Here is a 16,729-nt window from a genome sequence, read left to right on the forward strand (position 1 = left end):
GTGAACACCCTGCCCTTCAGTCAGCACTGTGTTCTCCATGCTGTGCCTCTGAGAACTTGCTTATAAGGCAGCCGAGGCTGAAGGTGCAGCAGGATTAGGCCAGCGTTACCGTTTTCCTCCTGTCCCATCCCCTCTCCCCATAGTTATCACCAACACACACACTCATATATACATACATTCCTACCCCCACCCCACAACCCTGCCTCTCCCTGTGTTAAGGTCCAGATGGGCATCTTTCTCTTCTTCCTTCAAACTATTTTCTACTCACACCAGTCTCAGATATTTTAGTCTTATCAAAGTTATCATGAAGACTGCACATGGTCATTATAACAAATTTTCCTATGTGGCACCCTCATTTATTTTACAGGGTTTTTAGACAATGTGTTTTCTAGTTCATTTTGTGTTGCTGTAACAAAATACCAGAGGCTAGAGAGTTTATAAAGAAGAGAGATGTATTTGATTCACAATTCTGGTGGTTGAATAGCTGCATCGTAAGGTGGTAAAGAAACAGAAAGGCAAATGGCCACATGCAGAAGGGGCGAAGAGCCCAGAGTGACCTCACTTTATAAACTACTCCCTTGAGAACTAACCCAGTCCTGTGAGGCCTATATCAATCTCACTCATGGGTGGAGCCTCATGACCTAATCATTCTTAGAGATCTTAGAAACCTGTCACCTCAGTATGGTTGCTTTGAGAACTACACTTCCTGCACAAGAATCTTTAGGGGACAAACCATAGCAATTACTGGTTTTAGTGAATATGCAGCACCTTTGGTGGTGTTTGGAAAATAAAATAAGCCAAATCTCTTTCAAGCTTTAAGAATTTGGTCTCACTTTAACAGTTAAGCTCTTCAAGTTTAATTCTTCTGTGATGGAACCCTGTTGCTAGTTAGTAGGAAGGATAAGAATTTGATATGTGTCTATGTTCACTATTTTCCTCCCTTCTCATCCTTACCTGTACTTAAAGGACTTTACAATTTTCATTTGTTAAATGTGGCTGATTCACAGGACTTTGACCAATTTAGTAGTGAATAGTACTTGGAGAATGGTTTATGTGCCCTCTATGCTTTGAATTGAAGCTAATGGTATAGGTCATCAGGAGATTGTGATACTATTTCCATTTGCCCGTGTTTAATCTGAAATGTTAGTCTTCACTTCTCATCTCAATTCCAGTTTGTAAAATTGAATTTGAAATAACTAAATTAAAATCCAGGATAGAGTCATGAGAATGTTAGAATTCTTGTATGTATGATATGCCCGAGTGAAAATCACAGGGAACTTGAGAGATTCATAACTTGCTGGCTTTGAGAGAAATCGAGCTCAAATTAGACTGGAAGAAAGCCAACAAAAATGATAGTGGTTAAATTCTTATTTACTGTAGCCCAGGCACTGTGTTTAACTCTGTATATTGCTATGTTTCATTTAATTCATAAAAGAATTCTGTAAAGTGTTTCTACCCCCTTTTTCAATGAGTAACCAAGGAAGAGGTCACAGTGTTCCCAGATCATAGGGCTACGAAGTGCTGGAGTTGAGCATGTGAAACACAAGTCCATGTGGGCACTCAGGTGGACAACAGCATCTTTAGCCACTGTGCTCACAGCCTGTTGAGTAGGATCTGGTGGGTGGTAGGAGAGCACGGCAGCTTAATTAGTGGGAATACCTTGAAATTGGGTCCAGAGACACTGATCTGAGATTTGGCTTTGTCATTTCTTAGGCGTATGCTTGAGGCTTAAGTATCTACATTAAAAAGACAATGACATATCTTTCCTTCTTCAAGATTTTTTTTTTAAATTAAATGAACTCTCTATGCAATATCTCCAAAAAATACAGTATGGGCACTAGTTATATATGACATAAACCGCAGTAGTTCTCAAATTGAACATTTGCACCAATAATGGTCTGAGGTAAAATTTATTGTGGTCTGGTAATCCCTTTCAGTTGCCCAACCACACCAAGATACCATAATTAGCTTTCTCTAGAGTTGAATGCATTCCTTTTATATGAGCTCTTATTTTTTTAAAGCTCCTCAGTTTCTTTTTTGATTTTCAAGTATAGGTTTATTTGATTGTGTAAGAAATTATAGTGTTTACATTTTTAAAATAAAAGTCCTTACTTGGTAAATCGTCAACTTCTGTTGGTCTAAACTTTGATTTATGATGACTGGACTTTTTTTTGTGGTTGTTGCTGGGGATTTAACCCAGGGCCTTGTACATAGTAAGCACATAGTCTAACCTGGGCCACACCCCCAATCCTGATGACTAGACTTTTATTGGCACGTGATACTCTAGACGCCGTGTTCCTCTGACATAGACCACAGTCCTTGAAGAGCTCTGTTGGTGGGAATACTAACAAGAGCTAAAGGGGGATTTTGAGAATGTTTTGGTGCATGTATGGTTTGCATCTTAAATTCCTTAATTTTTCTTTTTCCTTTTTTTTTTTTTTTTTTTTTAAAGCAAGCAGCAGATTTATTGCAAAAGTGACAGAGATATAGAGATAGACTTCTCAGAAGAGAAGGGGCCCCAGAGCTGGGAATCCCTTAAATTCCTTGGTCTTCATTTCTATATTTCTCTCTCCCTTTTTCTCCCTCCCTGCCCCCAACCCAAGGTGGTGTCAAATCTAGGACCTCAAACATACTAAGCAGGCGCTGTACCTCAGAGCTACCCCCTTGCCACGCATACTTCATTTCCAAAGCCTACTTTTCCCATCGCTAGGGCAGCAGCTTGCCAGGGTGCCATTAGTGGGTTTAGAGCACTAGATGGATTTCTAGACTAGATGCTTTTTCTCAGCACTGTGATTCTACAATCACAAGTGTGCAAGAATCACATCCTAAACCATCCCAGACATCACATGGAACTTTTGAAACCCTTAGTGAGCTCCTAATATCCAGAAATAAGCACCCCCAAAGTAGAGCTTAAAATTAAGAGATTTTCAGGTGTGAGATAACTGTCATTTTTCCTAGCACACTATTTGAAAAGTGTGTTTTTAAATCACTTCTGTTTTTGTAGAAAATGTCTTACAATCATGTCTCCAAGGATCTCTTTGAGCTCTTTTATTTTCCCTAGTTTTCTCCTTTCATTGGAAACCAGTTTTATTGCTGATTTGTTTTATTGACCTGCACTGGTTGCCATTTATTGGGATCTTCTTTAGTAATGGGCTTAGAGTTATACGTATCTGCTTATTTATGAAGAAAAATATAAAGTTCTGTTTTTGTTGAAGGGCCTGCTCCATTTGGTTCCAGTTGGGTCAAACACTACTGCATGTATCGAAAAGCAGCCAAGAAGTTCAACATGATCCCATTTGAGCACAGATCTGGGGGGAAACTTGTAAGTATTTGGTTTTACTTTGTTCTATGTGAGAGATTCTTTGGAGAGATGTCACTTTTCTGAATTTTTTTAATTTTTAATTTTTTAAAAATGTCGACCTTTATTTCATTCATTTATTTATATGTGGTGCTGGAGATCGAACCTTGTGCCTCACAATTGCCAGGCAAGCACTGTACCACTGAGTCACAACTCCAGCCCTGGGGGTGGTGTCACTTTAATGGTTTATGTTCACCAAAGATAAATGAATTTTATTTTGTTTTTAGGATTAAAATGTTTTGTTTCCAAACAGACCTGAAAACAGAACAGTTGTATTTTTGGAATTTGGTTTGGGTCTTTCAGTCAGAATTAAAAAAAACAGAACAGTAGATTCCTTTTATGTCACTAGTTTTATAAAGTAAAGATAACACTTACAGTGAGCTTTTGTGACTCATTGGTCCCCCGTGTTTTCACAGAAGGTCTGACTTGCACCCTTAAGGTTTATTCATAGCCAGAACCACTACAGAGGGTTCTGTAAGGAATTTTACTCTCATTCATTTAGGCGCACAAAGTTCTCATGTAGGTATTTCCCAATTAGTCAACTACTACTCCCAAAGAAGTGAACAGCAAAGTCCAACAGTAAGAACAGAGTAAGCAGACCTCAGGTGTTGGCTGTGTGGGAAAGGCGATCTGTGTGTTTTAAAAGAAGGTACAGCTCAAGACAATAACCCATGGTCTGGAGAGAAAGCTCTTCTCACTGATGGGGAACACAATTGGCCACACATTTTAAGCAAGCAGGATAATTCATTGCTTGTTGGGTGGATGGGTATAGTTAGGTGAATACAGAATTAACCCGAGCTGACTTCTATTTAAATATACTTTGCTTCTGCCTGAAAAAGGTTTAAGGCAGGTTGTAATAAAAACATATTGATGGAGTAATGAACTAGATATGGCAGTGCAGGGTCCTGGAGAGGAGGAGGAAACAAGGATGTCACTTTGGAAGGTGGATGGGCTTATGACTGAGTACTGGATTTGAGTCTGAGTTTTCTGTCAGACTGAATTCAAATCTTAAGGCACTTCAGCTGAGTGGTGTCTTTCTGTTTTAGCCTCATAGTAAGAATAATAAATATATTTTAGAATCTGATATTTTGAATATTATATATTTGAATGTTTAAAAAAATCCTGGATCCTTATACTGTGTTCTAGAAGCATGTACTTGGACTTCTTATGGTTGTTCTTAGCACTTACAAAGTTGCTTTTGTGTTCTGTTTTCCATCCTCTTACATTGTTAGAAAGGGTGGTTTAGTGAGATAATGCATTATAGTAAAAGAAAATAAAAAGATAAACTCGGAGTGATTTCCTTAAGAAACAGAACTTTGTAGATTGAGTGGTTCAGCTTTACATGGTCATTATACCTGATCTAGGGCCCTTAATGTACTTTTGAGTTGTTTCATGTGACGTTGCAATGTTTATAGGTCAAAAATGGTCACTGCTTGAGTCAGCTTGACTGCCGTGACCAAAAGACCTCACAAGACCAATTAGAGGAAAAGTGTATTTGGGGGCTCAGGGTTTCAGAGGTTTCAGTCCATAGAAGGCTAGCTCCATTCTGTGGGGGCCTGAGGTGAGGCCGAACATGATGGCAGGAGAGTGTGGTGTAGTGGATTCAAGCAACTCGGGACAGTGCAGCTGGGAGCAGAGCGCTCCTCCCAGCAAAGACAAAGTCTATACCCCAAAGACCACCTCATCCAGCCATCCCTTCCTGCCTGTAATTACCACCCAGATAATCCCACCCAGATAATCAATGCACTGGTTAGGTTAAGGCTCTCTCAACCCAATCATTTCACCTCCAAATTTTCTTGAATTGTATCACACATGAGGTTTTGGGGGACACCTCACATCTAGACCACAATGGTCACATATTGATTGACTTATGGTATGACATGATATGAGGTAAAACAAAGTTGCACTGTTTAGAAAAGAGGATGTTAGGAGAATAGCATCCTGGCATCTGGAAACTGCTGTTAATTTACCTTTTAAACTTGGCATCTGTCCAGTCTGGTTTAATGTTACTATAGTCAGCAAGAGCTAGAAAACCTTAAGAACTGGAGAAGGACAAGGATGATTAACTGTTTAGATTCTAAATCGTGTTTAAGCTAGTTTGAAAGGGAATAGGGTAAAGAGAAGGTACTTAAAATCTTGAACCTTGACTCCCCCAGGATTGGTGGCTTGGTGTGCAGATGCTCACTCTGTAGTTTTGAGACTGTCATGCTTACTTGCAGGGTGATGGAGAGGTGTTCTTTTTGAAGGACTGCACCAAAAGGCATACGGACTCCATTGACAGAAGGTTTTGTTTTGACATAGAAGCTGCTGACCGGTAAGTATGGGGAATGATTGGATGTGATGAAAGAATTAAAAAATATGATTGAAGAACAGAGGTTTATTGAAACTGATGTTCATGGCCTTGAGAGTGTTCTCGTTATGTTTCCAGACTATGTATTTGTGGTAAGCCCTCTAGTCTTGGTCGGGATGTTCGGCTGTGGAGTGACTTGGCTGAAGTTTAGAGTTATCCTAACCTGTGCTCACTTAATAACCTAGTGTTTCACTGTTGCTTCAAGTCTAAGTCATGGCAGGAAGAGGACAGTGAGTGAGAAGGTGAGAGGAGGATGTGGCAGTGAGAGCTCATGTTGCAGAACCGTGTTCATTATGGGTTGTGTGAATTCGTGTCCATACTGTGTGTGATGGAGGGTCTCATGCCCACCCTGCCTATCTGTTCACAAGCTGGTCGTTTTCTCCTTATTGTACGAATTTCAGTTATTTAGTTGTAACTGTCAGAAGGAAGTAAAACAAGAAAATTGTTCACCTGTCAATATCACTGCTTGTCTGTCCTTCATTTCTGTGTCTGCCCATAGCACTGAGGAAAATCGTGGTACTCGGAGGACATTTCTGTTTGAATCTCTGGTGGGACAGGGATTCCTTGCTAGCCCCAGGTTTGGCAGCAGTGGTTTTTAGATAAATTTTTTCGTGTTTGTATTATGAAAGTTTACAAAATGAGATTTAAAAACCTCAATAGTCAAAACCCAAAGATTATTTTTAAAAAAGAGTCTATGGTGTTAGTACAGGGAAAGGAGATCTGTGTTTTACTTTTTGTTTTGAAGGCAAGACACATAAAAATGTGGTCTTAAGCACCACATTTGAAACATTTGTCACAACCACAAAAAGGACAAGAAGGCAAATAAGCTTTTGCCAAGACACTGAAAGAATGCTGTGTAAAAGAGGTTAAAAAGAGGTTAAATTTTAAATCAGTAAGAACTTCTAGAAGAGGCAGGTGTGGTGGTGCATGCTCATAATCCCAGTGACTTGGGAGGCTGAGGCAGGAGTATTGCAAGCTTGAGGCTAGCCTCAGCAACTTAATGAATCTGTATTTAAAAAAAAAAAAAAAAACAAAGGAATGGGGATATGATTCAGTGGTTAAGCACCCCTGGGTTCAATCCCCAGTACCAAACAAAAAAAAACTTAAGGAAGAGATTCATTCCATACTATGCCTGCAGCACATACCCAGAGTTAACTTTTATGGAGCCCTTTCCGGGTGCCAGTGTTGTGAATCTTGTGTCTTATTCGAAACGCCTGTCGGGTGGCTATCATTGTTTTCATTTTTTGGTGAGAAACTGAGGCAAAGAGTGGTCAAATGGGTCTCCAAAGGTCATGTAGCTGTTGAGTAGGAGAGCTGAGTGTTGAGTCTCTGTATTCTACCTCTGAGGCTGAGCTCTTAGCCACTCTGCTATGGGCCTCGGCAGATCACCATGTGATTAGGATGCTTCCTAAATCCTTGGCCAAGGTGAGGTGGAAAAGCATGCTATTCGAGGTGACCCTGATTTGTTTTGAAAACTGATACTTCTAATACTTTCATATATTGTCTAAATGTGACATTGTGTTATTTTTGCCTGACCCTGTGCCTTCTGGGAGACCTTGATCATGCCAAGTGCTTTGTAGCAACCATGATCTTTACTCTGATTGTAGTAAAGATCTCTGCCCTCATGAAGGTTGATGAGGGGTTACTTTCTGGTTATTTTAAAAAATAAAGGATAATACCTTGCATGAAGATTTTCAGAACTTGGGAGGGAGGAACTTACAGGCCATCTGTTCTAGTGATTTTTGAAGTGCTGTATAGGGAGACTGTCTTTTCAAATGAAATTTTACATCTGTGAATATATTAAATAAGAAAGTTCCCTTATTAAAGAGAGGGAGAGGGCCTGGGCCCTACTCTTTAGTCTTTTTCTTTTTCTTTTTTTCCATGTGAATTTCTAATTTCTTTCTTTTGAGACCCAGGGCTCCTTACTGGAAACTCCTGGCCAGAGGGGCCTAATCTCGTCTCAGTGTTTGAAGAGAGGCACGCAGAAGATCTGGTGTCTCAGTTGATCACTCAGGGGTTATTGGAGTCACGGGTCTGAGACTCGGTTTAGACAGCGGGGGTAGTTATATGTGGAGTCCTGGAACAGGAGAGGATGTGACCCGTGTGAGGTTCCCAGGGACACTGGAGCAGAGACCCAAGGAGAGTGGGGTCCGAGGCGAACCTTGAGAAGGGGCACGGACCCGCGGTTGAGGTTTTCCAGCTTAACCAGTGAAGTCTGAAGCAGAGCAGCGAGTGGCATGTTTGTATTTTTCAAAGCTCCCTTTGGCAGAGCAGAGAAAAAGGTTTGGAGTTGTCACAAATGGAGAAGAGTGAGTATTTTAAGAGAAGAGGAGAGGACCATGATTGGTGTGGTGGCAGTGGGAGTGGAAGCTACCGGGTCCATTCAAGGGAGAGGTTTAGAGACAAACTGGATGCAGGAGTGGAGGGGAAGGAAGGGAAGGTTCCTGCCTTGAGCAACTCCACGGTGCCGTTTACTAACACGCGAGAGAGTTTGGACTGAGGAGGAGAAGGGTGATTCAGGTTTGGTCATGTCGAGTTAGCTTGCTGTAGGGACCTGGGTTCGGTTCTTACTGCTACCATGGCGTTTGACCTAGACTTCACCTTCAGCCTCCTAAAACTCCCCCATTCTTTGACTTCCAGGGCAGTGATCTTGGGCTTCTCTCTACATCTCTTGGTCCTCTGTTTCAGCCATAGATTCTTAAACATTATTTTTCTGTGGTTGTCTTTTCTTTCCCTATCCATCCATTCATCCATCCTCATGGTTTTACCCTCCAAATCTCTCTATGATGTGCACTTTTCTTTTTTTTTCTGTGTTTCGAACTGCTTATAGAATTTCTAGTTCTTGTATGGTCATCTCCAACTTCCCTTTAAAAAATTCTTCGTAATTTGAGTATCGCTGTAGAACACCCTTCCAGCACTCTTGATGCCTGGAAATTGTCTCCTTCAGCGACTTCAGCCATTCTTCCCTCTAACCAGTCCTTAGATCTTGTTACTACATGCAACAGTCCTTTGGCAATCTTGGCCTTCCTTTTTCTGACACTGTCTTCTATCCTTATTTCTCTTTTCTAGTAAGTACCCTTAAATTCCCCAGTAAAGTCCAATAAAAGTGAACTGATCTCCCTATATCTTAGCCTATATCATGTACCCAGACTTCCTTAACTAGTGTAAATTTTATAGCCAGTTATCTCTTGTTCCCTTTTGGGGGCCCTCAACTCCTTGTTGGGACAGCTCCAACTTGAGTCACTCTCTCAAACATTCTACCATGTTCACCGGGATTACTTCAAATTTAAGACCACCGACCTCCAAGAGGTCATCAGTGCTAACCAGTGCGTGTGTTCTAGCTGATGAATATTTCATCTTCCTTTGTCTTAGTGTCTGATGCTGCCTGCCTTTCCTGATGACTTTGTCCTATTTGTTATGAAAAGAGAAGTGCTAAGGCGCCCTTTGCTGCCATGTAGACCCCCCTCCACGCCTCCACCGTCCATTCGTGCAGATCCCCTGTCTGCCGTCCCCTGCTGTGTGAGCTGCCATGCTCCTGAGGCCTTCAGGTCCCTCTTCCTGTCCTCTTTACCCTGCTCTACAGTACTTCTCAAGCACTTCTTTCTTCTTAACGTTGATTTTTGCCGCCCATAACATACAAAATGCTGTTATTTCATCCATCTTAAAAAAAGCAAAACCTCCTATTACCATCACTAATGAACTACCCGCTCTTTTCATGTTACCCATGTCTTTCCTCCTGTATTGAGCAGGAAATATTGAAAAAGCAGTCTTATCTGTTTGATTCAAATAATCAACTTTTCTCCTGTTGTCTTTTGAGCTCTCTGTTAGGCCTTGGGCCCCCCTCTCTCAGGTTCAGTGGGCTCCATATTGCTGTGTCTAATGGTGAATTGTCTGAGTTCATGTTCTTTCCTGCCAGCAGCCTCTGGCACAGCCCAGTGCTCTCTCCTCCATGGAGGGAGCCTCCATGGCGTTACTTAGTTCAAGGCCATCACACTGATTTTTCTGCCATCTTATTGACTTTTTTATTTATTTTTTTTAATATTTCTTCACCAGGTCCTCATTTCCTAGACCTTTGATGATGGAGTTCTCTGGGGCTCAGTCCTTAGAACACTTCTCTCCTTACATTTCCTTATGATCTTATCCCTTATATTTTCAAGGCTATTTCAAATTTAATTTTGTAGATTTCCATGCAATTCTGAGAAATAAAGATGAATCCTGGGTACCCTTTATTGTTTCCCCCAAGGGTAACCTCTTGAAACACTAGAGTACAACACCATAGTTAGGATATTAATATTCTTAAAATCAAGATATAGAACATTTTCATTTACCCCAAGGATCCCTCAAGTCATTTCATTTTTTATGAGCTTATTTTTTAACTTTTTTAAAAATATTGTTTTTGTTAGTTTTTGGGTCACCGTGACCAAAATACCAGTTAAGAACAATTTGGAGAAAGAAAAGTTTTTCTTGGCTGTTTCAGAGTTTCAGTCCACACTTGGCCAACTTCATAGCTCTTGGCCTCAATTAAGGCAGAACATCATGGTGGAAGAGCATGGCAGAGGAAAACGGGACATGGCACCTAGGAAGCAGAGAGAATTCCATTCACCAAGGCAAAATATAATGCCCAAAGGCATACCCCAGTGGCCTACTTCCATTAACCACACCCTTCAGTTACTGCCCAGTTAGTCCATATTAATGGATTAATCCACTGACTAGATTATATGTCTCATAATCTAATCATTTCACCTCAAAATTTTTTTATTGTCTCACATTAGATTTTGAAGGATGTCTCATTCCTAAACCCTAACAACACATATTAGTTGTACAAATTAATGGGTTTGACTGTGGCATTTCTGTGCATGCATATATCATGTTTTGATGGTATCCTTTATCCCACCACCCTCTGACTTGTCCCACTTTTGCCCATCTTCCTGATCCTCTTCCCTGACCCTAGCAGTCTCTCTACTTTCTGTTTTTATTTATTTTTTAAATTCTAGATCCCACATAGGAGAGAAAACATGTGATACTTGTCTTTCTGTGCCTTAGTCTCATTCACAGTGATAACTCTTTCAAACTCATTATTCCCAGGTTAACTCCAGGTTCTTATATTCAGCTGCCTACTCAATCTTGCCCCTGGGATGTCTAATAGGCTTTTCAAACAGTGAAGGGAGTTGGGGCACTTTGGTTTTTGTAAATTTTCTAAAGGTCATATTTTATTTTTTTTGTGGTGCTAGAGAAGGAACCAGGACCTTGCATACTTGGCAAGTGCTCTACCACTGAGCTAAGCCCCCAGTTCCCCAGAATTTTTTTAGGGGAGGGGATTTAGACTCTGTGGGATCCAACATTTTTTATAGGTGTACCAATTCAATGTTACATAAACATATCTAAATGTTTTCAGAATATATGCTTTTTGTTAGTTTTTTCTAAAGCTCTTTAACTTGGAAAATTATAATGTTCATAATATACCATATGACTTGAGTCTTCAGAGTTAGGCTTTTAAAAATAATCGCAGGTTATTGTTTCTCGTTTTCATTTCTAAACAGGAACATATCTATTTGTGCTAACTGTTACTGGTGGATAGTATTCACTGGGTGGGAGGGAGTTCCCTTTGTTGGTGGGCAGGAGGCCCCACCCCCATCAATATGTTGCTTGCTTGCGAAGCAAAAACTAATGGGAATGGGGTGAGGGGTGAATGTACATTGAGGTCTCAAATTCTGGAGCTTTGAAGGCATTAATTAGAAGTGTAAATGTGATAGTCTCTTACCTGTTTTCTTGATTCCTGGTCATGTAGACTACTAGGAATTATAAGTAAGCCATTATTTGTCCATTAGTTTATGAATTCCATGGGAGTCAGAAGCCTGTCTCACTTCGTAGTACTAGGTGCTATATTATCAAATGTAATGCTTTATATATGGTGGGCATTCACCAAATCTGTTCTGGATGAAATGTAATTGAACTTTGCATAGGAGTCATAGAACTAGGATTAGATTCAATCAAGCAACTGTCAGTTGAAAAAAGCTATCCTTTTTTCTACCACACTGCTTCAGTGAGCTCCAGTGTTTTCCTTCTGCCTAACGAAATAGAAATTTAACCCATTTTTGGAGTGTGTGGATATTGTAAATGGATTTCTATGGAGTTTGCATGGAATTCCTATTGGGATCCTTTGCGTAGCAATTTCACAGTTGCTGACATAGATTTAATATAAATTAATTTTGTCCTCTTACCAAGTATTCATTTTCACTTTTTATTATAAGAGTAGTAGTCAGGTAGCATTGGGATGGTAGGTGATACTAAACTGCATCGTGAAACCTGGATTTGCATTTGATCTGTGTAGATGTAAACGAAGAGCAGTCACTTAATTGTGGCATTAGTTCAGATCAGGTTTGACTGCCTATAACAGAAAAAGTCAACATGGTTTAAAAAACTGCCAGAGTTTAATTTTTCACTTGTGTGGGAAGCTGGAGCTGGCTAGGTCACAGTTGATGTAAGCTTTTCAGTGTCAGATTTTGGCTTCTGTTCCACATGGTTCACCTTTCCAGGTACCTCAGGTTCAAGATGCCTGCTCCCATTTATTGTAGAGTGTCGTCTTCTGTAAGGTCACTTTCCAGAGGTTGCAGACACAACTTTTATTCACACACCACTGACTTGAATAGAGTTTCGCCTAGTTTCATGGGAGGCTTTTATTTCTTAAGTTAGAAAATCTGTCTTATTTCCAGCATCTGTGTGCTGTTTTAATCGTTAATACTGAGAATGACTAATAGGGAGCAGAGCGGAGACCAACTAGCCGTCACTGCTTCTTATCAATTCTTAGGTGGACAGGTGCTTCACTTTTTCCTCTCAGTTCACCAAAAGGTAACTGAATATTTGCTTAGCTGAAAGGCAGCATTTAAGAACATGCACTAAGGACATCATCAAAAACAAACAAACGACAATTTACCGAATGGGAGAAAGTATTTGAAAATCATGTTTGATAAGGACTCTTATTTCCAGAAGATATAAAGAACTCATGTTAATAAAATGACACATCAAATTTTTAAGTGGGCCAAAGATGTGAAGTGAACCTTTCTCCAAGTGGCAGATAAGTAGTTTGAAGACGTTTAATAAAGACGTTTAAATAAGACGTTTAATAAAAAAGTAAAAAGCCAGCTAGTAACAAGTGTTGGCAAGGGTGTGGGAAAATTATAACCCCCATAAACTGAAGGTGGAAATTTAAAATGGTATGTCTGCTTTGGAAAACGTTTTAGAAGTTCTTCAAAAAGTTAGGCCTAACTTCACCATTTGACTCAAAATTCTACTCCTTGGTATTTCTATGAAAAAGTGACAGCGTAAGTCCATGCAAAAATATGTACACGAGGCCCTGGGGGTATAGCTCAGTGTTAGAGTGCTTGGCTTGCAAGTGTGAGACCCTGGGTTCAATCCCCAGTACTAGAAAACAAAACGTGTACGTAAATAATCATTGATGCATTATTCTTATCAACCAAAACGTGGAAACAACCCAGATGTCTATATGCTAATGAATGGATAAATGTGAAATGTCAATATGATGCAAATTATTTAGCAATTAAAAGGAAGACTAGTGTATGCTATAATACGATCATCCCTGAGAACAAAGCATACATTGATTCCATTTAAGTGAAATGTTCAGAACAGGCATAACAGACATTAAATTGGTGGCTTCTTATGATGGGTTTGGAGGGAGATGGGGAGCAATGGCTAATGAATATGGTTTTCTTCGCCCTGGGGTGATACAAGTGTTATTGATTTTGGTGATGATTATGCAAGTCTGTGAATATATGAAAAGCTGTTGAATTGTACACTTGAAGTGAGTCAATTTTATGGTGTGAATTATAACTCAGTAAAGGTTTTTTTTTTTTTTTTTTTTTTTTTTTACCAAAAGGAATCCTGCTACAAATACTTGCCATCACTAAAATAAGGGTATTAAGTGACTATAAATATTCACTACTTAATGCCAACCATAGTTCAAATACAATGGGCTGCAAAGTGATCATGTCACTCATTTTAGGTTGGGGAAATGTTTTGTAGAGTATCTTGTATACATAGTACTTTTGCATATAGAAAAATAGTTATTTTGGCACAGCAAACCGTAGTCTGTAAAGAGATATACCTACCTTGGAGGGTGATATTTCACACCCCAACAGTGTTGTTATATAACGTGCCCTTAGCTTCATTGGCATTCTTGCCACATGCCACATTGTGATGTGACCCCCCCACACATTTGCTTGATAAATAATTACCATTCTGTGAAATTCTCCCACACTTCACATTTAGGTTCTACTTAAAGAAAATGCTTCCCATTTGCTCTCATTAATCTGGCATTTTAAATACTACATGTGGTATGATTTTGCACAGTTCTAATGTGTTTCCCTTGAAGGGCTGGCAAGATGCTTGCTTTGGTAATTTACCCATCTAGAGTTTCAGGATGATGATGAGGGGGAGATACCCAGGGGTCTGAAGCACTAGGGTTGTAGAGTGCTTTTGCACCAACCACTTGCTTGGTATCTGTGTGCTGCTGTACTGTTTCTCACATTAAAACAGTAAGTCAAGAGCCTGGTGCTTCCAGAAGCCCATGCAGTCACACTGAATAATAATACACGTGTTTATGTAACACATTAACTAGGGAAATATTTGTAAGTAGCTTATGGTGCATCTCTTTGAGGTTACTAAATAATTGATTTGTGTTTGGTCCTGAGCATGCAAGAATAAACCAGAAACTAAAAGATCTGACCTTAGGGGAACATGCAGAGCAGGAGGGTTTATACCGGGTACCCATTCAGAAGCCCAAGGTGCCATGGGAGCAGAGGAGCATCAGGGAATGGGTGGCAAAGTGTTCAAGGAAGTGATTTTTAAATGTACTCTGTTCAAGAACAAAATTATGTCTTCAGGAAAATGGATGGAACTGGGAGCATTTTGTTAAGCAAAATGAACCAGTCTCAGAAAGTCAAGGGTCATATGTTTTCTCTCCTTTATTGTAGCTAGGGAGGAAAAAAAAAAGTTGTGTGTGGAGGGAAGAACCTCATGAAAATAGAGAGGAGACCAGTAGAGTAGAGGAAGGGAACTGGCGAGGCAAAAGAGATCCTGGGGAAATTGATCAAGTTATGTTAAGTGCATAATGTCACATAAAATGTGCATATGTGCATATGTCACAGTAAATTCCAGTATTTTGTGTAATTGTAGTAGCACTACAATTGAAAAGAAGGATTAAAAAAGGAGAAAAATTAAATCGGTTCTTTTCATTTTGTTTTTGTGTGGTGCTAGGAATTGAACCCTGGGCCTCAGGCACGTTAAGCATGATCTGTACCACTGTGTTATATATCCTAAGTCCCTAAACTGACTCTTGAAAATAGGTAACAGTTTAGAAACTCAGAGGAAGGCAGGCTCAGGATGAAAAGAATCACAGAAAATCTTGGGGAAACCAGTTGAGATAATTTTTTGAATCAGAAGCTTTCAATCGTGAATGACTTTCTGATGACGGGGATGAGGGTGGGCATTTGGCAGTATCTGGAGATATTTGACTCTGATAGTTATGTAGGGATTGCAGGGGGCAGGCAGCTGTTCCTAACACCCAGTGGCCAGAGGGCCACTATGCTGCTAAAAACCTACAGTGCGCTGGACAGCCGTCCACAACAAAGTACCCTCTGGTCTGGCATTGAGTAGTGCCACTGTTGAGAAGTCCTACTAAGAAGCATCGCATGAGACAAAGATTCCCCAAAATGTTTGTGGAATTGAATGTTTCTTTCACGTAAATATATGTATGAGGTGTATATTTCAATTTAAAAAGTGTAACAGTAGCTTAACTTGGGTATGGTATAGGCACTGAAGTAAAGCCAAATGTGAAGGGCTCCTGGTAGCTTTATCCTTTCAGAAATGGCGAGTCATTGACGAATTCTAGGATTCCCCGGGGGAGGTGGTTCAGTGATAGAGCATGTGCCTATAGCATATGCAATGGCCCGGGTTCTGTCCTACACGGCCAGATAGATAGATAAATGAATAAAATAAAATTCTCAGATTCCAACTTGGAGAGAATAGATAAGGACATTATTTTTAAAGACTTTAAGAAGAATTGGTAAAATATAGAGTGGGTAGAGTTAGAAACATTTCCTGTGTTTAGGCTTTTACCTTTTCATAGTGTTGTGTTGAAAGCTTCACTTTTTTCTGATAATTACAAGGAAATAAATCTAAATTGCCATTGATATCGACTTATTTTTCAAGTGTGTGCTGAAAGCCCCACCCCATTATGAATTAGTTTTACTTTTGTGAATAAAACTGGAATATTGAACTTAGTGCAGGCTTTGGTGGACACACCTTCTCATGTGTCGTGGGTAAACACTTAGAATGGCATTTGCTGGGTTATGGTGTGTGTGTGTGTGTGTGTGTGTTTGACATTTTAGGAAATCAGTTTTCCAAAGTATTTGTACTTTGCCTCCAACTACTGCTGTTTGATTATTTTAATCTTTTATTCATGTTAGCCAAACATAAGTAATGAAGTTGAGCAGTTTTTCATGTGTGATTGGACATTTATGTTTCTTCTGTTGTGAATTGTCTAGTCAGATCTTTTACCTGTTTAAAAAATTGTGTTGGGCTGGGGTTGTGGCTCAGTTGTAGCGCACTCACAAGGCCCTGGGTTCGATCCTCAGCAGCACATAAAAATAAAGGTATTGTGTCCACCTACAACTAAAAAACTTTTAAAAAATTGCGTTGTCTTTTTGTTAATTCTAGGAATTCTTTTAAGTATTTTGTATACAAATCCTTCATCAGATACATTAAATTTCAAATATTCTGTGGCTTGCCTGTTTTTAAAATTAGTTTTACCTATTATCTTAATGTCTCTTCATTTTGATGAAATTGAATTTATCAGTTCAAAAAATTTGCTAGGGTTTTTTGCTCTAAGAAACTTTTGTGTACCTCAAGGTTTTGAAGAATCTTTCCCATGTTGTCTTATAAAAGAAATAGACTTACAAAGATTTTTTTTTTTTTTTTGAGGGGGTTATACTATATGAGGATTA

At 39.6% G+C, this 16,729-nt stretch overlaps 1 protein-coding gene across 4 annotated transcripts in view; it reads left to right on the forward strand.

Moving 5' to 3' along the window:
• ARHGAP10 (Rho GTPase activating protein 10) overlaps positions 1-16,729 on the forward strand; it is a 296,650-nt gene that overhangs the window by 125,145 nt on the left and 154,776 nt on the right. For all 4 annotated transcript variants that reach the window (XM_079154583.1, XM_079154582.1, XM_079154581.1 and 1 more), the window contains 2 exons: positions 3,216-3,322; positions 5,578-5,672. In XM_079154583.1, the coding sequence (XP_079010709.1) occupies positions 3,216-3,322; positions 5,578-5,672 (202 nt within the window). The remainder of the gene's footprint in view (positions 1-3,215; positions 3,323-5,577; positions 5,673-16,729) is intronic.

Source organism: Sciurus vulgaris (assembly GCF_902686455.1).
Source record: "Sciurus vulgaris genome assembly, chromosome: 9".
NCBI classification, from domain to species: Eukaryota; Metazoa; Chordata; class Mammalia; order Rodentia; family Sciuridae; genus Sciurus; species Sciurus vulgaris.